The 25794-nt window shown below is 40.9% G+C and overlaps 1 protein-coding gene across 1 annotated transcript; it reads right to left on the reverse strand.

The window, feature by feature from the left end:
* Nucleotides 1-16212: 16212 nt before the first annotated feature.
* Nucleotides 16213-22356, reverse strand: LOC136868370 (pupal cuticle protein 20-like). The gene is made up of 5 exons (XM_068227084.1): nt 22325-22356; nt 18899-19028; nt 18415-18784; nt 16966-17228; nt 16213-16866 (listed from the first exon to the last, which is right to left on the reverse strand). Exons 1-5 carry the CDS (start codon nt 22331-22333, stop codon nt 16652-16654), a joined length of 987 nt encoding a protein of 328 aa, XP_068083185.1. The 5' UTR covers nt 22334-22356; the 3' UTR covers nt 16213-16651.
* Between the last annotated feature and the right edge of the window lie 3438 nt (nt 22357-25794).

Raw genomic sequence — 25794 nt, forward strand, 5'->3', positions numbered from 1 at the left:
CTGATGTTTGTTAATTTGTATACTACTGCGTTGTATTTTTAAGTAACAAGTTTTAACATTACTTCTAAAATATGTAAGTTTGACTTGCTTCTAATTTCTGCACGAAGGGAATTTACTTTAACTATTACATATTCAGCAAATGACTTGTTGCATAACTTAGAACTAGATAACTAGTAATAACATTATTGGTTTTGTGTCCCACTAACTCATTTTACAGTTTTCGGAAACGCCCGAGTGCAGAAATTTTGTCCCGTAGAAGTTCCTTTGCATATCGGTAAATCTATCGACACGAGGTCAGTGTGTTTTAATATCTTTGTATACCACCGGACTGAGCCAGAGTTGAACCTGTCGACTTGGAGTCAGAAGGCAAGCGCTCTCCCGTCTGAGCTACTTTAGTCCAGCAGGTTGCAAAGTGCTGGCGAGATATATTCCTCTGTTGAACACGGCTCTATCAAGAAGCTTGCTAATTATCATCCTCATCATCTTGAACCAACTCCAGTTTCCCGGGTTCGGTGAATGAGCGTTCTTCATTTACTTCTGTCCATGTAGATGTCTTCTCTCATAACCAGCTGCAAATCCAGACCTCGTCCCGCTAGCTCAATTCTAATCTGATCGCTCCCCCTCCTCCTTGGCCGACCTCTTGATCGTTTGCTTTACAGTTCCTTCTCAAACCACACTCTAGCTGTTCTTTATGGGTGCATTTTTATATGGTCAAACCATTTCAGCCTGAATTCGACACAGATCTCACTAACGTAAGCTTTTTTTTTTTTCACTTGGACAAGACGGCGTATCTCGTCGTTTCTTACTTTGTCCCTCCTTGTTTTCTGAATCATAGTTCTTAAGAACTTCTCATTTCCACTGCTTGCGGTTTGCTGATGTTTATGTTGGTTTGCCTTTAAGGAATAGAGGCTGGAGGAGTTGCAAAATGCCTGTAAATGTAATTTTGCATGTATCCTTAGACCGTGTCATCTTTCGGATATCATGAGTAATACAAGTCACGAAAACCTTGAAGTTCCGAGCGCTTCTTTTTCTTCATGTTCGTTTTTCTTATTCATATTTTCATCTGAACTTCTGTTTGCCATCCCTATTTTGTCCCATAGCCGGCGTTAGGACTCAAATCTTTCATTCGTTACGTGCCCCTCATAATAATATAGGCCCAATCGATTGTCTACCTGTCTTCCACAACACTGAAATGTCGTAATTATTGTCACGTTGTCTTGTTACTGAATTAATTCTGCTTCAACTGTTGCCGAAGTAGGTCACCCAGCACTTCTAATTTTATGCCTATTGCTGTGATCGGAAAGCTTTCTACCGACGATAATCAATTTGACTTGATTAGTATGAAACTCCAAGGAATGTTCCAGTCCATAAGCTGAGAGATTCCAGACATATGGGTTTGTGACATTCAAATGATTAATAATTTCTGATAGGCTCTTGCTGTATGACATCCTTTGATGATATTCCTCAGTGTCACTTATAACAGCTCACTACATTCTCTCGTTCATTATTCGACAGGGAATAGGGCCTACAAGTTTTTTTACAAATGGTTTTGCTTTGCACAGACTCATTTAGCCTAGGTCTTATGGCGACGAAGGGATAGGAAAGGGCTGGGTGTGGAAAGGAAGGGGCCATGGCCTCAAATAAGGTACAGAACCAGCATTTGCCTGGTGTTTAAATAGGAAACCGCAGGAAACCATCTTCAGGCCTGCCGAAAAAGCTCACATTGCGCGCCTCTAATCGCACGGGAAAGTCGCTCAGTGAATACAAGTTTCAGTGAACATTATAATGCATATTATTCTAACCCATGCATTTATATTTATATGCTATGCATAATTAACAAAGGAAATATTCCGATGCTTCCGCCAAATATGATAAAATGAAGTAAATATCATCACACGAGTTATGTCGATGAAGTTTGTAGCATTCATAATGCCATTTGAGGACGACATAATAATAATAATAATAATAATAATAATAATAATAATAATAATAATAATAATATAATGTTCTCAATAAAATTATGTTAGCCTATTGCTCAGAAATGTGCGCCTGCCCAGCCAGGTAGTAGAATGCCATGTGATCTTCGTGACATATTGTATTGCTTAAATTTCGTGACCTTGTCTGCTGCCTGTTAAACCAGGTGTCCTAGCTCCTCAATTTGTCTCATGAGACTGAGTGAACCCGGAGCCTCCAAATTAGGCTGGTAGACCGTAGTACATTAGTAAGTGACCTTCGAAAATAGTGGACCCTTTAAAATGCCGGGTGCAGTTTGCACAGACACACTGGGGACTAGGAACCCAATTCGACCACGACTTACAATTCCGAATTATTATTATTTATCTATATTCCTGAAAGTGTCCTGTTTCAATGCACTCATGAACTTTGTGTGACGTTGAAAGGAGTACTTCATGATATATGAAATTATCAAAAATTGTAGAAAATATACCGAGACAGGCCCGTCGTGCGGTTCGTTCGCCCTCTATACTCAGGATTGTAAGAACGATTTGTCTTTTTTTGTTTTTTGTTTTTTGCTTTACATCGCACCGACACAGATATGTCTTACGGCAACGATGGGATAGGAAAGGCCTAGGAATTGGAAGGAAGCGGCAGTGGCCTTAATTAAGGTACAGCCCCGGCATTTGCCTGGTGTGAAAATGGGAAACCACGGAAAACCATCTTCAGGGCTGCCGACAGTTGGGCTCGAACCCACTATCTCCGGATTACTGGATACTGGCCGCACTTAGCGACTGGAGCTAAACGATTTGTCTTATATTAATGCTTCATTGAGCGAGTGACTCCTGTTTGTAGACTTATAGGCACGTTAAAGAACGCGTCTTATGGCAATTGAAACCTGTTGCAAATGAATAAATGGTAAAACATTGTACTATTATTAATTATAAATTAGATGATTCTCACAAAGACTCCGTGGCTTAGACAGCAGAGCACCGGCCTGTCACCGCTGGGTCACTCCATGTGAGATTTATGCTGGAGAAAGCGGAGGCGGGACAGGGTTTTTCTCCGAATACTCCAGTTTTTCCTGTCATATTTCATTCCAGCAACACTCTCCAGTATAATTTCATTTCATCTATCATTCATTAATCATTGCTGCAGGGGAGTGCGAAAGGCTTCGGTAGTCGGCATAATTCCTATCCTCGCCGCTAGATGGTAGCTTCATTCATTCAATACCTGATCCGGTCGAATGACTGGAAACAGGCTGTGGATTTTCTTCTTCTTCTTCTTCGCGACTCTCACACATAGACCGTTGTACACTTCAATAATAAACACAACAACGTCATAGTACGACACACATTGTACGTACTGTACAGAAATCCCTTTCGAGGTCAGTATATTGCATCAAAGGTGCAGGAAAGCTAAGGGCGTTGCGATCACAATAGTTATATTTCAAATAAATATATTAAACTTACTAGTATCTCACCCTGTATCTTAATACGGCATATGACTGATTAATAATACCCACTTATAATGACATTCCATTTCAATTCCGTTCTGTTACTGGTTTGAAATAAAGCAAGCAAGCTTGTAGTTTTACGTACCTGTTGATGTCGTGATTATAGCCACGGGGCCTCCAGCTTTTTAAAGAAATACAAACCACAGGGTCGTTACTTTCAATTTCAGAAATCCCACATATATTGGTAGGGATTCGAACCACGGCTACCTTGATTGTGATTATGCCAGTCAGCTATCATGCTCCCTGTAGTGGTTTAACTTATGTTAGCGCCATTGGGACGGAGGAGTGCTAGGTCTGTGAAAGTAGGCACCATAGCCTTCAATAACGCGCACCCGCAGCTTTGCCGTGATGAAAATTGAAAACGACTGAAAACCATCTTCCAATATCAGGGCACGAACCTACAATCCACCGAGAGCAAACTTACATCTGAATGACCCGTTACCGCTCAGCCACCTCGTTCAGTGTGACTGCATTAATACCATGTGTATGTATAGCTAAATAACTGCTCATATTAGTGGAAGCTGAGTGGACATACCGAGTGAATTGGCTACGCGCTTTGGGTCGCGTAGTTGTGAGCTTGCATTCAGGAGATGGTGAATCGGAACCTCGCTGTCGGCAGCCCTGAAGACGGTTTCCCGTAGTTCCCTATTTACGTATAAGTTTTCGTCCTTTCCTATCCCATCGTAGCCGTAAATTCTGACATAAACAAATCGTAAGTGGACGTAATGTGCATTTCAAATAACATACAAACTTTCACCTGCTATTGTCCGACTCGTTGACTGAATGGTCGGCGTACTGGCCTTCGGTTCAGAGGGTCCCGGGTTCGATTCTCGGCCGGGTCGGGGATTTTAACCATCATTGGTTAATTCCCTGCAACTCACACACCACACATAACACTATCCTCCACCACAATAACACGCAGTTACCTACACATGGCAGATGCCGCCCACCCTCATCGGAGGGTCTGCCTTGCAAGGGCTGCACTCGGCTAGAAATAGCCACACGAAATTATTATTATACCTGCTATTGAAGTGGACGACGTTACGGAAGAACACTTCTAGGATAGAACTTCAACTCATTTCTCTTCTCAATTGTATGCCTGAACCCTAGTTTATGTTAATCCAGACACTAAAATCAATCCTAAATCGTTGGTACCGGTACCGATTCCCGGTACCGCCAAGGATTTAAAAACTGTACATGCAGCTCACCTACACTGGGGGTATACCTGCAAAGACCTGAACTATCTTAGGACAAAGACACAAATTTACTCTCTTAGCACGTTGCTTACAAAAATTCGACAGCTAAAATTGAAACAGAACGTTTTATAGCTCAGGAACTACAAATAGTATTAAAACAATTGCGTGTGATTAACATACATTCAATGATATTTGTGAAAAAATGTTCAGATGTTTATTAAAATCTTGTAACATCTCTCCTAATCTGTTTACCTTCCAGGGTTGGTTTTTCCCTCGGACTCAGCGAGGGATCCCACCTCTACCGCCTCAAGAGCGGTTCCTTGAGCGCGAGACTTTTGAAGGTGTAGGCAAGAAAGAGGGAAGAAAGTGTCCATTGCCTTAAGTTAGGTACCATCGCGCCATTTGCTTGAAGAACAAGTAGAAAATCAATTCGATGAGGGCTGAGGTGGGAATCGAACTCCCCTCTATTCATGCGACCTGCTGAGGCTGAGTGGACACACTTATTAAATTTTGTGGCAGAGCCGGGAATCGAACCCCGACTTCTGGGGGTGGCAGGTAATAACACAAACCACAACACCACAACACCACAAAGGCGGACAAAAATCTTGTAATTACCTTGTAATTGCCTATAATATTCGTCAAATTTACATACCGGTATGATTTTTCCCCAGATTTGCACTATAAATAGGCTACTACAGTTCTTCCTGTATCTATATTATTAATTTGCTGAAATCATTTGAACAATATGTTCTAGAATCTCAAATATACTTCTTCAAAATGTAATTTTCTTGGATAAAGTTCAATTACGTGTGTGATAGAAGAGAGTTTACCGCCTCCATAGCGTACGGTAGCGCTTTTAACTGCCGTGCTCGAAGGCCCGCTTTCGATTCACGGTACTGCCAAAGATTTAAAAATTCTACCTGTAGCTCACCTACAATGGGGGTATACCTACAAAGACCTGAGCTATCTTAGGACAAAGAAACGAATTTACTTTCTTAGCACGTTGCTTACAAAAATGAAAAACTCCACCATGAACATAACATAGTACAATATTCTTTGAATTATGATGAAAACTATTTGCGAAAATTAAAATTACAAAAATGAAGAACAATCTTATGACTAAGTGGAACATAGCAAGTGGCATGTATGGAAAATTAATAATATTATCTTATAAGTTGTGGAGATAAATATTTTTCACCGAATGAAAGAGGAAACAGGAAAGTGTATTCTATAAAGAAAACTGAATTAACTACAATGCTTTTTTTTTACATAAAATACGTAAGTTGTTTGTCCTATGCTAACAGCTTGGTCTTGATGGCAAGCTGTGCTGAAATTCTGCAATCTAATATTTTGGAACTTGAAAATAGGTGCCTTGAATATGGTATGAAAATCAGCATTTCCACAAAAATAAAGTAATGCCAGTAGGGAAGAAAATAATCCTTCAATTTCAAGTCGATGATGTAAAAAAAATGTAAAGGAGATAGTACATAAGTCTCTGGTAAAACCCCCAACTAGAGTATGGTTCCAGTGTATGGGAACCTCACCAGGATTACCTGATTAAAGAACTGAAAAAAATCAGCTCGATTTGTTCAGGATGATTTCCGACAAAAGAGTTGCGTTACGAAAATGTTGCAAAGTTTGGGCTGGGAAGACATGGGAGAAAGGAGAAGAGCTGCTCGACTTAGTTGTATGTTCCGAGCTGTCAGTGGAGTGATGGCGTGGAATGACATTAGTAGACGAATACGTTTGAGTGGTGTCTTTAAAAGTATGAAAGATCACAATATGAAGATAAAGTTGGAATTCAAGAGTACAAATTGGAGCAAATATTCGTTTATAGGAAGGGGAGTTAGGGATTGGAATAAATTACCAAGAGAGATGTTCAATAAATTTCCAACCTCTTTACGACCATTTAAGGAAAGGTTAGGAAAACAACAGATAGCGAATCTGCCAGCTGGGTGACTGCCCTAAATGCAGATCAGTAGTGATTGATAAAACTGGATCATTTCAAGGATATAGGATGTACATTCTCCCAAGGCAAAAGCACAGTACAAATTGAATCAAGGTACAGCAAAGGTAAAAAGCAAAAGCAAAGTCATCTCCGTACAGGCCATGAAGGTCCTTGGAGGAGTGGAAGGTAAAGGTTTCCACTATCCGTAACCTCGGCACTTGATTGGGTAGAGTGGTTAGCTCTAAGCCCGGCCGTCTTTGTCCCCAGGAATTAACCTGGTACTCATTTTTGGTGTAGGCTGAGTGAACCTCAGGGCCATCTGCACAGCAAAGGTAACGTACCGAATTGCAGTTGGCGATCAACGACATCCTTTAAGACAGAATTTCATTTCCGAACGAAACTATTTTACACCAGTCTGATCTTTTTCCTTTTTTAAAAAAAATTACAATTTGCTTTACGTCGCACCGTCACAGATAGGTCTTGTGGTGGCGATGGGATAAGAAGGAAGGAAGCGGCCGTGGTCATAATTAAGATACAGCCCCAGCATTTGCCTGGTGTGGAAATGGGAAACAACGGAAAACCATCAGGCTTCCTATATAACACTAATCAGAGAGAAAAAATGGAAGATATCCGACACTTCGAAAAATTGAGATATCGGCCAAAGCAAGACAAGGGCCACGAAGGGCGTGAATATGAAAGACTCCCTAGCCCTCGCAAACCTAATAGTGTCGGGGTAGGAAAAGAACAAGAGTTGGCCAAGGGAGGTCGGATAGAATAGATGAAAGTGAGGAGCCTGGCACAAGCAAGTGGAAGCAATACCAGGACTCAGCTGAGGGCCCCGCGGTCGCCAACCCACGCTCCAAAGTTCAGAGCCCCTGGGGACCCTTTTAGTCGCCTCTTACGACAGGCAGGGGATACCGTGGGTGTTATTCTACCGCCCCCACCCACAGGGGGTCACCATTCTGTTGTCCGCCTCCGTAGCGTAACGCGTAAGCGCCGTCCTCGGGGGCCCGCTTTCCACTCACGGTACTGACAAAAATTTAAAAGAATGGCAGGAAGACTGGTGTGTGGTTAAAATGGTACATGCAGCTCATCTCTATTGGGAGTGTGCGTGAAGAGAGCTGCACGCTGAAAGGCATAACAGTATGTAGAGGAAAGCAGCAAGATTTGTAACAGGCGATTTCAGGAGAAAACGTAGTGTATCAGAAATATTAGAGGAACTTGGATGGGAAACTTTAAGTAAGAGAAGGGAGAAAACTAGACTTATAGGATTATATACAGTCTATACAGGAGAAGAAGCATGGGGAAAAATCCGTGAGAGGCTTCAGTTGGAAAATAATTATATCGGCAGAACTGACTACAAGTAAATAAATTTATTAAGGATGAGCTGTGTGTTTAAAAGAAAAAATTAGCGTAAATTGTATAATATTGTATTCTAGAAAAATGTCCTTCTTCTCCTGTTAATTTAAAATGTATTGCTTGACAATAATGTATTTTAGTGTACCATATGCCACCGAGGTAGACACCTCTTTTGCAGATAAAGAGATTTTGATTTGATTTGATTTGATTTGATTTGATTTGATTTGATTTGATTTGATTTGATTTGATTTGATTTGATTTGATTTGATTTGATTTGATTTGATTTGATTTGATTTGATGTATGTAGGTATGTACGTATTGAAAGTGTAGGTCCCTATACTGTAAGCGAATTGGCCGTACGGTTAGGGTCACGTAGCTGTGAGCTCGCATTCGGGAGATAGTATGTTCGAATCTCACCGTCGGTAGTCGTGAAGATGGTTTTACGTGGTTTCCCATTTTCACACCAGGCAAATTCTTGGGCTGTAGCAAGTTCGCAGCCGTTACCTTTCCGCTCCTAGTCCTTTCCAATCGTTGCGTCGCCGAAAACCTTCGATGTGTTAGTGCGACGTTAAACCGTAGCCGGTAATTGACCCCAAATCAGTGAATTTGGAAGCTGCTATGTCACTCCCAAGATCACGAGAGGGGCAATCTAAATTCTAGAATGACCCTGAGGGCTGATCGATTTACTCTCAAGATAAAGCATGAATTAGGATCCGACATCAATTAAGGTACTACGTTTTAATAACATTTCATCCAAGGTATATCTGTAAGAAAGTAGAGTTCATTTAGTCTGATTGTTTACACGGTACAGTACTGCTGAGGAGTGCCAAATGATGACTGTGATTTCTAGTAACGATACCTGTTCTAGTGGAATATATCTAGGCCCATATTCAGAGAATGTAATTATGTACGTTCTTATTATGTAAAAGTAAATAATGTTGCTGAATACAACAACTCAAAATCACTGCTTATATCATTCTGACGAGAACTAGAAATACTCCGTATATCCTGTTTTTTAGTCATGTTGCCTACCCTTTGTGGCGGGAAAGGCCGGGTTTGTTAAACTTACGGGAAAACATCATCATTTCATTTTTTTCTTTTTCTTCTTCTTCTTCTTCTTCAGCTTCAGCTTCTTTCTCTACTTCCATCTGCCACTTTTCCCAAATCTCTGTGGAGTTTATGTGAGATTTATGTTACACATATGAACTTGATCCAGTTTTATGGCTGGGGGCTCCTTCTGATTCCAGCCTTAGGTAGAGGAATGCTTCCCACTCTTACTTGTTTCTGCGGTGGTTGTAATGAATAGGTGTGTAAGCACAAATACCCAGATCCCAAGCTACAGGAATTAATAATAATAATAATATTAATAATAATAATAATAATAATAATAATAATTTATTGGCTTTACGTTCCACTACCGGGCAAGTTGACCGTGCGCGTAGAGGCGCACGGCTGTGAGCTCGCATCCGGGAGATAGTGGGTTCGAATCCCACTGTCGGCAACCCTGAAGATGGTTTTCCGTGGTTTCCAATTTTCACACCAGGCAAATGCTAGGGCTGTACTTAATTAAGGCCATGGTCGCTTCCTTCCCACTCCTAGGCCTTTCCTCTCCCATCGTGGCCACAAGACCTATCTGTGACAGTGCGACGTAAAGCCCCTAGCAAAAAAGAAATTCGTTCCACTAACTACTTTTACGGTTTTCGGAAATGCCGAGGTGCTGGAATTTAGTCAACCAGGAGTCATTTTATGGGGCAGTAAATCTGCAGACACGAGGCCGAAGTATCTGAGCACCTTCAAATACCACCGAACTGAGCCAGGATCGAACCTGCCAAGATCGGTTTAGAATGACAGCGCCTCAACCGTCAGAGCCACTATGCCCGGCTCTACAGAAATTACTAGACATATTACAATTTTATTGCTTTCATGTCTGAATAATTACTTTTACGGTTATCGGAAGCAATGAGTTGCCGGAATTTTGGTCCGCTTAAATTCACTTTCGTGCTGGTATATCTACCGCCCCGAGGCTGTTGTATTTGAGCACCTTCATCAATTACCACTGGACTGCGCCGGGATCGCACGCGCTAAGTTCGACTCAGAAAGTCAGTGCTCAACCCTCTGAGACACTCAGCTCTATATGAGCCTAAAATCCTTGGCCCGATTACGATTCAAGCCCAGTACCCTCTGAAACTAAGGCCGTTACGTTGACCATTCAGACAAAGGGCTGAATTGAATTCATCAGTGCACTGTAAAATGAAAAGCGTTTTTTGTAAGAAATTATCTGCAGTAGACGGTAGACATAACTGTCTTGCACTTTGGTCCAAGGGCCTGTGTAGCAGCATTCGCTATGAAACGTCACGTATTCGATTCCAGGCCGGGCACGGGATTTTAGCCACATCTAGTTAACTCCTCTGACCCGGGGACTGGGAGAGTGTATTCTTTCATCTTAATACACATGTAGTGCCGACTCCAACCAACTGGGAACACGCAAGCATAAAGTAAGAAAGGTGTCCGCGGTTATTTTAACAGATCTAACAATGCGATGATCAAAACCTCATTGAAATGAAATGGCGTATGGCTTTTAGTGCCGGGAGTGTCCGAGGACATGTTCGGCTCGCCAGGTGCAGGTCTTTTGATTTGACTCCCTTAGGCGACCTGCGCGTCATGATGAGGATGTAATGATGATGGAGGCGACACATACACCCAGCCCCCGTGCCAGCGAAATTAACCAATTAAGGTTAACATTCCCGACCCTGCCGGGAATCGAACCCGGGACCCCTGTGACCAAAGGCCAGCACGCTAACCATTTAGCCATGGAGCCGGACAAAACCTCGTTAAATAGGAGAAACGGAAACACGTCTGTATAACCAACGTGCAGGCTAATGGAAGAGAAGGGATACAGAAGGCGAGAACTATTTCTCTAGGTGTTTAATGTAGTAATATGTCATACGGGTTTTCCGTGACGATAGGATTGTATAGGGACTGGCAAACTGGAGGCCGTAGTTCTAATTAGGTTGCAATTCCAGCATTTGCTTCATTTGTCTGATGTTCAGAATGGGATTTCACGAGAAACCGCCTTCAGGACTGCTCTTGATGGAGTTCGAACCTACTGTCTGCAAGATTAAAACTACATGACATGTACCATTTTAGTGGTAAAAATTGATATTACATAATATAAGTACTATATTAATATTGTCTGCTGCTCCACTTTACTGAATATATCCTGATTGTATTATCTTTTACGAACGAGTAGGTCATGCGGTTAGGGGTGCGAAGCCTTAAGCTTGTATTCGGGAGATAGTGAGTTCGAACCCCGCTGTCGGCAACCCTGAAGATGGTTTTCCGTTGTTTACCATTTTCACACTAGCAAATACTGGGGTTGTACCTTAATTAAGGCCACTAGCGATTCCTTCCCAATACTAGCCCTTTTTCTGTCCCATCGTCGCCATAAGACCTACCTGTGTCAGTCCGACGTAAAGCAAATTTTTTAAAAACTATTATCTTTCAGGTGCCTAGCTGTAGTAAACAGAACCACATTTTCCACCCTCTGTGGGTAACTAGACAGTCAAAGATATTTAACATGCGGCAGAATGACACAATGTGCACTGGTTAAAGAGAGACGAAGTGATTCGGGAACAATCGAAACACGTTCGGCTTTTTTTTTTTTGTAATGCTTGTAGCTAACGTAAGAGGAGAGATTCATACTAACTGCCCGTCAATATATTAAGATAATTGAGAACCTGTTAACACATATCATTGATATCGTAATAGTATAAAAAAGGTAATTCGACTTGCACATGCAACTGGTGGGTTAAAAATGGAAATATAATCTCAGCAGTGTGCTTGTATTTGGGAAATAGTGGGTTCGAACCCCACTGTCGGCAGCCCTGAAGATGGTTTTCCATGGTTTCCCATTTCCCCTTAATGCCACGTTCGTTTTCTTCCGTTTCCTTGGCCTTTCCTATTTTTCTATTAATTTCAGCTTCATTAACTGTATTACTTTCTTTTTTAATTACTCCCTATGTATGCGAGTGCCAGTCTCAAACCTGGACACTCCTATTTTTTTTTTTTTTTTGAGGAAAGTTTCCAGGCCATTCAAATGTATAAACTTTTGGCCCAGGAAAATATTGAAATATGGATGCATTTTAATGACGGTGCAGACCGTCGTTTTGTGGTAGTTGGTGGTTAAACGGTGAGTCGTTTTATAACACAGATAACACAATCGCCGTTCAATTTCGAGAGGTCTACAACTTTGGTTCTATATCTTCTTTTCGTGTCTCGGTTGTTGATACGTCAGATAGCGCTGCATTTCTCGATTATAATCAAATCCCTTCAGCTCGATTGTGACTGGCATTAGGAAAATGGGCGTGCCTTTGTAATGAAAACTCTCCATCTCTACAGTGAATTGCAGTTGCCAAGTGAGCCTGCCGTTATAGTAGAAACTCCCGAGCTCGATTATGATTTGCAGTAGGAAATGTGGCCTACCATTATCGACAAAACTTCCCCAATGCCTACCTTACATCGGAAACAATGTATAGTGTCCTCCCTGTTTTGTTTCTTGGATAGCACTAAGAGACATGCAATTTAATATAATCTTACTCACTGCCTTTACAGTAATTTACGGAGAAATCCGTATACAATGTAGAATACCGTAGCGAAGCACAGGTACATTTGCTAGTTAATAATAAAATTTTGGCTAATAACCCCTATTGGGAAAGATATCGGCAATTTCATGTCATTAGAGAGAAAGTAAACAGAAAATAGTAAAAGTTCATAGTTTTGCCCTGGGACTCTCCAATCTCCATCCCCCCTCCCCCCTTCCGAAAATAAGAATATTCACGGCTCACGACTTTCTGCGGCTTGGACTGTTAGATCGGCAGCGTACTACTGTTCGTTAAAAGTGAGAAAATGTGCGGTTTTCTACTTGATCGAGTATTTCATGAGATAGCATTGCTTTTAATCGCGACATTCCTACAAGCGTCATTGTAATATCCTATGTTGATTTCAGTTGGGAAAACCACTAAGGCAGTCTTCCTGAGGATGTAAAAAGGCAAGTGGAGAGTGAGAATCTGCCATTATAATGAAAATTCCCCAACTGATGGTAGGCAGGAGGGCCTACCATTACACTTGAAATTCCCTAACCCAGTCTTCACATTAAAAAAGTACGTTTGGTGACTTCTCCGTCGCGTTTCTAGGGTAACGTTAAGGGCTGTGCAATTTATTACAATCTTACTCATAACGTGTACACTACATAACTTAGAATTCTGTATACAATGTAGAATTCCGTATCGAAGCCCGGGTATATCAGCTAGTAGTTAATATTATTCCAGATTTGAGTTCATTTCTGTAGCGGATTTTACTTAATGTGTTTGAAGTTCAATGAGAATTAGATTGCAATGTCCGGGCATTGTTTTTAAAGTTTCGATTTCGCCTGACAGTATCAGTGATGTGTAGACACTTTAGTGTGGGCTCAACGATGGGTTCGTGATACCCCATGTACGCGATTACTGCTGGAGGTCTGTAGACACTTTAGTGTGGGCTCAACGATAGGTTCGGGATGCTGCATGTACATGATTACTGTTAGAGATGTGTAGATACTTTAGTGTTGGCTCAACGAAAGGTTCAGGATGCCGCATGGGCATGGTTGCTGTCAGAGGTGTGTTGACACTGAGGTTTTTTTTGTATTCAGGAATTTACACTACGAATGCCGTTCCGATTCGTCAGCTTTTATAATATTTTATTGATTTATTTTTACGATATTTACATTGTCCGACTCATTGGCTGAATAGTTAGCGTTGAGCCCTTCGGTTCAGTGGGTCCCGGGTTCAATTCCCGGCTGGCTCAAGGACGTTATTTATATTGTCAGACTCATTGACTGAATGGTTAGCGTTGAGGCCTTCGATTCAGAGGGTCCCGGATTCAATTCCTGGCGAGGTCGTGGATTTTAATCGCCTCTGATTAATTCTTCTGGCCCGGGGACTTAGTGTTTGTGTTTGTCTCAACACTTTCCTCTTCATACTCAGACAACACACTACACTACCAACCACCACAGAAACGCGCGATAGTGATTACATCCCTCCGCATAGGGTTGGCGTCAGGAAGGGTATCCGGGCGTAAACAGGGCCAAATCCACATGTGCGACACAGTTCGCATCCGCGACCCCACAAGTGTGGGGAAAGCGGTAGAAAAAGAAGAAGAGTTTACGTTATTTACATTACTTAGGTTCGATGTTGGTCTACCGATCACTTGTAGTTTAGTTTCAGGGGACAAGTGTAGGTAGACAGATTTGTAATTGTAGTTATGTAGAACCGGAAAGATTTTATGTTTTGTGTGTGTGTGTTTCGGACTTGTACTTCAATTAATTTAACGGCGTAACTGTTTCATAACCTGAAAGTTGGTTTTGTAAGAAGACCTTTCAAGTGATTTATCACTTCTATTTAACTTTAGTGTCTGGCGTTTCTTTTAAACGCATAGTAAGTTAATGTTTCCCTGCATTTCGCAGTTTTGTTCTTTCAGAACGATGTAAGGCAAGATCCTATCGGATCAAGAGTTGTTGGTTCATTCTGAACATCTGTTTGGGGTGATGCATATTTCAGCGTCGGAATTTATCTGTAACTTAAAGGTGTCACGAGATGGCAACACATGGGGCGAGTTCATATCAGATTTCGATAATTGCTGTTAACTTGTAATAAACACCATGTTTTCAAATAATATTTCGCAACCTATCCAGAGCAACTGATAGTTAATTTGGTTCGATTAAGGATCCGTTTGGAAGATGTTCCGGTATCCGAGGGAATATTCGACTGCTGGATAAACTTAATTAAATGTAAGTCTGGAATTCTATTTGTTGAAGGTCCGATTTTCCACGGATCAAGTGGGTTAACTATCAATTATCGTTTGGGTCAATGTTACCCAATTTTCAGGATTTTAGTCCCTTTTCTGGTTTTGCTGTCCACAAATTTTATATTTATTTTCTAAATTTGGAAGACACTAATATAAAAAATTTCAATATACTTTTCGTCGTTCACGTTATGCAATGTGACTGATTTATAACATTTTGTGACAAATTTAATTTGCTCTTTTTGGTTATTCAGTAAACATGATTGTGATTTCGTTCAATACATTTTTAGTAAGCACATTTTTGCCCCTCATTTGAAGTTGTCATGCTCTACTCTTAACTCTGTCGATAGGTCAATGAAGTGTCAGAAAAGAATCCTACACGACCCCAAGATGTAATAATCATATTGTTATACCGAAGCAGCCGAGGCAGATGACCGACAATGGAATGGTAGGTTCAAGGCTTCAATATATATCTTTGCAAGACTACAATGATAATACATTTTCCACATTGTCCTTTAACAGAAAATTTGTATATTAACAACATATTTTGTGATTAAAGGGAATTAAATACAAAAGCTCTAAAGATAAAAAGGAAACATTAGGAAGTTTTGGAAATAAATATCTTGAAAATAAGCAATGTATTGTATAATAAAATTCTGAAATAGTGGAACTAGTAGAGGGAAAGGTTCTGAGGAAGATGATGGGATCGCAAAGAACAGAAGATGGATCATATAGAAAGAAATTAGACCAAGAATTATATCTCAAGATGGAAAAGATCTCTTATACCATGCGGAAGAGGAGAGCCATGTTCTTTGGATATATCTACAGAATAAACTCGGGAAGACTGACCAATCGGATAATAAGACTTTTGAGATCAGGAAAACTACGGTGCACTGGTATCAGGAGATGAAGAAGGACCTGGAAGAAATGGAAATACAAGGAAAGGAACTCAGCAACAGGGATGCTTAAAAGTCGTGGATCAATTCCACGAAGAGGTGTCAAGGAAAAGTTAGATCCCGTACCCAAGCGCCATGGACAGAAGAAAGAAGGAGATTGCAGAGAGAAATAATGAAGGATTTCTGGACGAGGATTAATCCCAGAAACTGATGAAGCTGAATTCAAATTAACGAGGTTCATAGTCAGTCAATACGAAAGAAGAAGAATTCTGAACATTTTGTTTCTTCACATAAGAGTAAGAGTCATATTCTAAAACACGATTGGTGAAGGATTATTGTGTAATTGAGTAAACAGTACAATTTAGGTAACACAGGAATGTTTTATTACAAAATAGTAATATTTTTATACAGGATTTTCTTATATCTTACAAATAAATAGATACACGAATAAGGAAAAGAAAACATTGCATTCTTTTTACAAATGATATTTACAGTTGCTTTGCCTTCCTATTCTAGTACACATAAAGCAAATACAAAACATCTTATGAGAGTATCTATCTACAGTCGGGATGAAATAATAGGTATCATCCAAGAAGCAATTCTACAAAAGTAATATTGCAATAAGGTATTTGTTTATATCATAGCAATAATTCGATACCTTTTCAGCTTCATTGAAGGCTAACCTCTAGTTCGTTGTAATACAGTGTTGAACTCTTCATAACTCCGGCACTTTCTGCTTGCAGTTTGAGGATATCACAGTTTTCATTGTTAGTAAAATATCAGTTCAATTCGAAGGTTAAAATTTTTATCATTCTATAAATACTGCAATGTAATAGAATTGTGATTTGAAAATAGCAGTTTTCCTGAAGAGACGAGAGTAGAGACAATGTAAGACGAGACGCACTGAGAATAGCCTAGCAGTCCGAGAACAAGAGTCAGCATTGACTTATTTTCCTGGGTTAGGGTACGAGTATCCGCTCTCAGGTGAGAAGCTGGGCGTGGCAGGTCGGCGTGCACCACCACGGTTACCGAATGCAGATCCACCTGCTCCAGCACCACCGGCTCCAGCACCCTGGTATCCACCAGCCCCGGCACTCTGGTAAGCACCAGATCCGGCACCTCCTTGATATCCAGCAGCACCACCGGCTCCAGCACCACCAGCTCCGGCACCGACACCTCCAGCACCCTGGTATGCGCCATCTACGGCACTCTGGTAAGCACCAGATCCGGCACCTCCTTGGTATCCAGCAGCAGCTCCACCACGAGCAGCAGCAGCTTCTTCAGCGGCGTTCTGTTCAAGAGAACGGAGGATTTCCTCAGGGATGGGGGGAGGAGTTGGCAGATGGTCGCCCTGGGGGATGAAACCGTTCTCGTCGGCGGTGTAGGTGAGAGTGATTGGGGTGCCATCGGGAGCGGTGTAAGAGAAGGAGCCCTTGACTGTCTGAGCCTCAGCATCGGGACCAGCGCCGGCGTTCTTCAGATATCCACTTTCTTCAGCAGTAATTCCATTGGCGGTCTCGTAGCTGTGGGAAGAGACGTCAACATTAAATTCAAAGTATTAACTAGTGCTAAGTCACACATTTTGACACAAAGTAAGGGCCCTTATAAATAATTTCCTCTGTACAGGGAAAGTAATACAAAATTGCATTTTATGACAAAATATATAAGAAAATATAAGAATACGTCCTCATTAAAGGGCAGTTGCTCGGGCTTGTTAGGTAATACAAAAAAGCAAACTATCTCTGTACCGTCCTTGAAATTTCCTTGGAGGTGTGGAAGGTACGTAAGGAACGTAACCTCAGCACCAGTTGGGATATAGTAATTAACTACATGCTTAGCCGTCTTTGTCCCCAGGAATTAACTTCGTACTCACTTTTGCTGTAGGATGAGCGAACCTGGTGGTCATATGCCTACTGTAGTGGTAGAAATCTCGTTTCTAACGTTTTCATTCCTTAACGTGGAATTACGTTATGTTCATCCCCGGATGAACTGGGCATGCCTTTACCGCCTCGGCCAGGTGGCTTATGGATGTTAATATGCACAAAGTAAAATATTTCTTTTTGGAATGTTTGAGCTATCTCCTGCACTTAGTTTGTGTGAAGTGTCCGGCTCCGTGTCTAAATTGTAAGTGTACAGTCCTTTGGTCACAGGGGTCCCGGGTTCGATTCCCGTCAGGCTCGGGAACTTTAACCATCATTCGTTAATTTCGCTGGGTGTATGTGTGGTCTTCATCGTCATTTCATCCTCATCACGACGATCAGGTCGCCCAGAGGAGTCAAATCAAAGGACCCGCACCTAGCGAGCCAAACATGTCCTCGGGCACTCCCAATACTAAAGCCATACGCAATTTCATTTTCCATTTGTGTGATTTCTGTCTGTTAACCAGTGGCTACGCGGTGTCTTTATTTGTGTGTATTTAAATTTATCGAGGGTTACGATTAAGGAGAAATCGACTGTGACTTACTAGAATGTATTAGAATAATATTACCCCGGTATTTATCTCGAGCTGATTTGAGAAGCTGCGAAAGGTCACTTCTGCGATTGATTGAACGTTGGATTTCAACCCATGCCTCTATCCTCCTATGTTACCCGTTACTGACTAAACCCCATTCCGGGCATACAAGAACGAGTAATCAATTCAGGAATCGGACCAGTTTCTTCCGAACAGACTAACTGAAATAAGTGAAAGACAGGGAAGTGCGAACTTACTCGAAAGCATAGCTGCCATCTCCATTGTTTACGTTATTGTATCTCAGGATGGGGATGATATCTCCACCAGCGGGGGCTCCAAATCGACCAGCTCCTCCAGCACCACCGGCTCCTCCACGGTAACCTCCAGCTCCACCAGTGGCGAAAGCACCGGGTGCGCCAGCACCGAAGGCTCCAGGAGCACCACCGGCTCCTCCACGGTAACCTCCAGCTCCACCAGTGGCGAAAGCACCGGGTGCGCCAGCACCGGGTGCGCCAGCACCGAAGGCTCCAGGAGCACCACCGGCTCCTCCACGGTAACCTCCAGCTCCACCAGAACCGAAAGCACCAGTCGCACCAGCACCAGAACCGAAGGCTCCAGAAACACCAGCTACGAAAGCACCAATCGCACCAGCACCAGCACCGAAGGCACCAGGAACACCAACACCACCAGCACCAGGTCGGAAACCAGCAGACCCGACGCCGAGTCTACCGCCGCCAGAGCTAGCACCGCCTCCGAAAGGTGCAGCTAGTGCTCCGGGGGAGCCACCGGCACCTCCGGCGCTACTAGGGGGCAGGTACGTGTTGTCGAGGCGGCCAGCGGCGGCCACGCTGACTAGGAAAGCGACTGCGAGCTGTGAGACAAAGAAAGTGAATTTGAGAATACAATAAGTACAGTTAAGTAAGAATTCAAAGCCACTAAGTTTACATTTAATGAACTCATACAACTGTTTCACAAGAAGATAATATTATTTTTTGAAACACAATTTCTGATCACTCGTGATCATGATATGGTGTTGAAGATGACTTCTACGGTTGTTTAACTGCTCAAAGAATTTTCTGGAGATTCACTTACTTCTTCAGAACAAACAAACAAACAAACAAACAAACAAACAAACAAACAAACAAATAAATCAAATCCATGGCGCTACAGCTCTAATGGGCCTTGTTCTATCAAGCGACCACTGCTCACCCCGAAGGCCTGCAGATTTCGAGGTGACGCGAGGTCAGTGCGACGAATGCTGGAAGCCAGTTTTCTTCGCTTTATAGACCGGGTCCGCTGTATCAGCATCAAATAGCTGCCAAACTAATCTCACGCAGGGTGATTGAATCTCAAACCAGCTCTCAGAACCGGTTAAATCTCCGCCCTGGCTGAGAATCGAACCCGTAGCCTCTGGATAAGAAGCAGGCTCGCTCACACTAGTAGTTTAACATATGTTTGAAGTTTGCTCTATCCCTTAAGAAAGAAATCAGTTTTCAAATTTTTTTCTTGTATATCTAGTTACTATTTTATTTTTGAGGCTGTAATTACTTGGTTTTAAATGCCACTGTTCCCCTTTGTGTGAGTATTGGCCTACATAATTATTCGGTATCTATTCTAGTTTGTTTTAATCATCATCAGGTAAGTGGCGTAGGCCTATTCTCGTGTATATTTCAGAAAATATGGTTACTCTTCCGTGTGTTTTGTCTTACTACTGAGCTAGGACGCCGAATATGCCTATACTTTCCTGCTCCCTGTTGGAGTGAAGAGATAAAAGGTAAAACAAACCTCTTATCTAAGAATCTGTCTCTTTTTTCACTTATCATACATACATACTGAGAACTTCGTGAAATTCTTTAGTATCTTCACTCATTATGAACAGAGTTCAATTACTTAACAGAGATCATTACGTAGGAGCAAAGGGGAAATCATTTTTATGAGAGCAATCATTGTGTCAGTTAATGTTTTCTGATCTAGTTCCGAAGCAATAGTAGTTAAATGCTGTCATGTGATTTGCTGTTCTCTGCATCTTCTGTGAGTCAGGGTACGAAGAATTCCCATGTGTTAGATCGTATCACGATTGACTATAGGACAATGAAGAATGTGTTTTACTATGCGGTAATATTTTCAGTGTATAGATGATTCATTATTTCATCTTGCTAAAGTGTCAAGGATGCTGGAACTCAAATAATTCTGTTTCCATCGTACCAGGGGGTCAGAAAATACAACTCTAACCTGCTGCTGATACGATCGTTCCCTCTCACCACAGCGATGTTCAGCCTTGTGACTCGGCGCGGTGAAGTTTAAGACAACTGCATTACACAGCTGTGTACCCACGTGACATAATAATGACCGCTCTGTACTGGCTAACTCTCTGAACTACCTTAGACATCACAAACAGAATTAAGTATTTGAAAGAAATTGACATTTCGGAAAGTGGCACTCCCAGTTAAACCAAGTAAGTCTCTCAAGCTGAGTTCACGTGAAGATGGAATGCCTGTGTCTTCCTATTCTCAATGCTGACTTAGACACTGAACCCATGACCTCCATAAATAAGGAAAAGTAACCAGACAACCGTATCGATTATATTTCCATCATCGATTTTAATTACATTCCGATTTGGATTTGTGACGAACGTTTGATCTTCATATACAAAAACCTGTTTCTTTACTGAGAAATAACTTTAAAACGATTTCTATAGAAAGTTATTAACACCATTTGACAAGACAGGTAGGATCTCTACAAAAATATGTGAATCGCATCAGAGTTATTATGGGTCATCAGTTCTCCCTGCTGAGGCATCAGCCAGTTTTCCTGGTACTTTATCGCATGGGTTTAAAATAAGAGAAAGAGATCTTCTGAAGCAAAGTGCGATATAGGACCTTAATTCGTTGTGCTAAACTAGCTAAACAGCCAGGTGGTCGTTTGCTTTTCACTTACACAGAGTTTCAATTCCCGGCTAGTACATGTGGGATTTTTAAAATGAAAATTCCCTTCCACGTAGTATGAAATGCACACGAATCTGGAGGTCCCATGCTTATGATCACGATTTCAACTGCCACCCAAAACTACAAGCGTTCTCCCTTGCATATAACTAATTGGAAGTAGTTATTAACGTTTGAAATTTAATTGAGGTAATACAGTTGGAAATCTTATTCGATGACACAGATAAATAAAATAACTCAAAAGCACAGGTCTGTGACTTAGAACTGGTATAGTCATCTGCAATTTGATCTCCTGTTACGGATTAGTTATTTATACTGAGAAGGATGCCTTCGAGTTAGGCGTAATGTGCATTTAGAAAATATTCAATTAAAGCATTGCCTTACGAAGAAAAGCTAGTCGAATAATAAGATAGTAACCGTGAGTACCTGAGGACATAATACAAGATAGTTCTAATGTGAATTGTTATTTCAGTGTCAGTGTTACCAGAGGTATAATACTGAGTTTAAAAGGCTTATAAGGCTTATAAGTATACAATAACTAAAATTTGATTCCCAGAATATCAGAAAGTAATATTACCTTAAGCTGGACTGCTGTGTTCTTAGATCTGAATCCAATTAATAGAGAGTAATTTTCCATTTAAGGTAAAATATAATTCCTAGCAATTTACAATAAATGCGTTGGGCACAAGACCACCTCGATGTTTAGAAAACGTTGATAAAGCAATATTTCTTCAGTGTTTTGTGGTATAATATAACAGAAGAAATTGGTCATAATTGATCCAGAGAAACAATGACTACAGTACATTACTAGTCAAACGAATATTCCATACAAAATTCAGAGATCATTTGCTTGTTTTTACTTTGCACAATAAGACCAATTTCTAAAATAAAATATTCCGAACAAAGGGTAATGAACTCGTTAAATGAATTACTTCAGTTAATAATGTGCGACTTTGTTATAGAAACAATGAACAAAAAATAAACTAACACTAATTTGTAACGAAGATTGTCTTTCAAGTTTTTTTATTCCAGGGGATGGAACTCGATGGACATCACGGTGACTGTCCGTGAATTAATTAACTAATAATTATGCAGATGCGTTTCGATTTATATTGAAGAATGACTCTTTTGTATCAAACTTGATTAATTTAAAATTATTTTGAGTACATGGAACTCAACAGAGATGTGATAGATTCACTTTTTGACGTACAGCTAGGATACTCACCAACTTCATGCTGGAGACTAATGTAATCCTAAGTTGTCCTGTTGTCAGTTGACTTGACTGAATAAAACCGTGGTTGTGATGCTTTGCCAAGATTCGCATCGAGTATTTATAGTAGAGATAGGCTCATGGTCCTCCCTTCACCCCTCCCCCCTCGTTGTTACAGTAATCCCACATACACCACGAAATGAGAGCATCTCAAGCAGCAGAAGGGGGGAGAAAGGAGTCACTTTCGCCCGAGGGCCGCGCGCCGGAGAGGGGGGAGAGGTGCCGATTATGGATGTATTGCACTTGCTCAAGGTATCTGACACACCGTACGCATGGACCACAAAGTAATGACGCACCGGAGGAGAGAGAGACAATATGGCGTCAATGAGCTGCAAGGTTCTGCTACATTTGTTGATCGATTGAACTTCTAGAGCATCTTGTTACTCTAGAAACATCACTGACGATCCCGAGAGTTCAGCCTCGTTAGGTTAGTTCCTCTAACTCAGTGACTGGCTGTTTGTGATCGTATCCATACACATTTACATACAGCATATCACACTACTAACCATCACAGAAACACGCAAACGTGGATAATTCCACCACATAGGGTTGGTGTCAGGAAAGGCATCCAGTAGTAAAACTGGATTAAACCATATTCGTACCGACCACACACAATTGAAAATAAGCCAGAAAAGTAGAAAATGAATTTCTTTCTACATTTTAAGCAAACGGTGTTTCTTATACCCAGGTCCAATCCGCAATATTATTAGAGAAATATCAGTTTAAATATTGCTTGTAATACACATATTTCTGTACACTGAAGAGCAAAGGACGGAAAAAGGAGACAAATGCAAGTTTAAGATCTTTTAAAAATTATACTTCACGGTGAAAATATGAAAAATTCTTACAGGTGGTCCAACATAATTTGTAATATAAACGAAATTTACGACAAGTAGTAAAATCGTACTTAGCGCACTTTTAGGACACAGTGTAAACGGTGAAAGAATGTCTTATATAATCCAAAGGTGATTATCTATGCAGGAAGTACCAATTTTTAAATATTCTGTAGACATTCACTTGACTGGACAAAACATAACACCTGCATTTTAAGTTTTATTTCAACTGTTTTGTCCAAACTGTTCGTTTATATAATAAATAGTCTTCGACCTACTGGAAAAATATTAGAATCGATACTGAAAATCGTGGCTTCTAATCAATCAGGTCAATTAATTTCATTATTCATAACCGCTTTTTAGAAATGTTAATAATAATGTTATTTGCTTTACGTCCCACTAACTATTTTAAGGTTTATCATAGGCTGCGATATACCGGAATTTTGTCCCACAGGAGTTCTTTTACGTGCCATTAAATCTACCAACACGAGGCTGGCGTATTTGAGCACCTTCAAATAGAACCGAACTGAGCCAGGAACGAACGTGCCACGTTGGGGCCGGAAGGCTAGCGCATCAACCGTCTGAGCCACTCAGCCTGGCCCTAGAAATATTGTTACATGGCTCACCAACTGGAGTCATAACAGTGTAATATCATACCAAGATGCTCAGCCAAAACATTCCATCCGCTTCAACGCATGTGACAGCATACTTATGAACTGGATTGTTTCAACTTATAAGTTGTTTCTAAAATATTCTTAATTTATTTCCATTTTTTCTGTTAGTCTTCAAACTTCTTTTAGAAACACGCTTCCAAACTGGTAGGCCTATAACTTAGAAAACTTTCGGAATTGAACCAGTGTCAGTATAATATAAATTACTCAAAATATCTTCAAACAGGAAATCCAAATGTACCAACACTTCCTTCTAAATCAATCAATATATCAAAATATTAACAAAATGTCATTAGTAGTTTTTTCCCTAACTGACCATCTTTGGATTAAATGAGAAAATTTTTCACCCTTTTCATTGTGCCCTAATTTTTGAAAATTCTTCACTTAGACCAGGCTTTTGTTCTTTAAAAAGGACAGAGATGTGGTCAGTTTTTCCTACAGCAGGGCCATTATCATCACGGAGATAGCTCTCGGATACATATGAAAGGCTAGGTAAACTTGTTCAGGACCCGCAAATTGGGAATAAGTCCCAGGACTTCTCAGACAGAAGCTTAAAATGTAAATAAACAAAGGGAGATGGTCAGCGATTATCGACCACTTTCATAAATGAGAGATAACATTAGTGTAAAATCGTATCTAACTTCAGTAAATTTTTATCTACCTTCCAAAGCCCTTCAGTTGCGGCCGGGGATTGTTGTTTCATTTATTCGAGATTTCAGGTGAAAAGGATTTTTACCTGTAAAGCTGACATCCTTGCTGTCTTTTCATAAAGCAGCTCCGGTTTGTCCCAGCCAATATAAATGAGATGGATTTTAGTACACATAAAACTGCAGGTTCCGTGAATATAATCACAATATCAATTGTCATATAAAGCTACAAGCTTACTTGTTTTGAAACGAATTCTTGTGGTGTTCTTTTACGAACTACCTGTTGATTTATACGTGTGTAAGTTCTGCATTGATGATCTGCTAGTTATATCCTGAAACATATTTTTAGGGTGCTTACAAGTATTTCTTGAAGGTAATCTTATTTTTTCCGTCAGCATTAATAACCATTGTATTCAGAAAACAGAAGTTACGTTAAATAATAACTAATTGGAAAGAACTGGATTTCACTCCTGACATTTCATTAATTTAAAAATGTAGGTGTCGTCTGTATGTGTATGTGTAGGTTATATGTGTTTTCTCCTTGACGTTTGTTATATTTGTATAGTACTCCGTTGCATTTTTAAGTAACACATTTTACTATTTCTTCTTAAATTGTAAAAATTCTGACATACTCCTAAGTTCTACAGATAGGGTATTTACTTTAAGGATTACATATTCAACAAATGACTTGTTGATTGGGTATGCATAACTTAGAAGTAGATAACTAGTTATTGGTTTTTTTGTCCCACTAACTCATCTTACTGTTTTCGGAAACACCGTATAAGTTCCTTTGTATGCCGGTATATCTATAGACACGAGTGTACGGGTCCATGGCTAAATGGTTAGCGTGCTGGCCTTTGGTCACAGGGGTCCCGGGTTCGATTCCCGGCAGAGTCGGGATCTTTAACCATCATTGGTTAATTTCGCTGGCACTGGGGCTGGGTGTATGTCTTGTCTTCATCATCATTTCATTCTCATCACGACGCGCAGGTCGCCTACGGGTATCAAATCATAAGATCTGCATCTGGCGAGCCGAACATGTCCTCGGACACTCCCGGCACTAAAAGCCATATGCCATGTCATGTGTGGAGACAAGCTCGGTGTATTTGAATACCTTTAAATGCCACCGGACTGAGCCAGGGGTGAACCTGTCAACTTGGAGTCTGAGCTACTCAGCCCGGCAGGTTGCAGAGTGCTGGCGAAATATATTTCTCTCTTGAACACGGCTGTATCAAGAAGCTTGCTAATCATTATCATCATCATCATCATCATCA

This window comes from Anabrus simplex, chromosome 1 (assembly GCF_040414725.1).
Source record: "Anabrus simplex isolate iqAnaSimp1 chromosome 1, ASM4041472v1, whole genome shotgun sequence".
Lineage (NCBI taxonomy): Eukaryota > Metazoa > Arthropoda > Insecta > Orthoptera > Tettigoniidae > Anabrus > Anabrus simplex.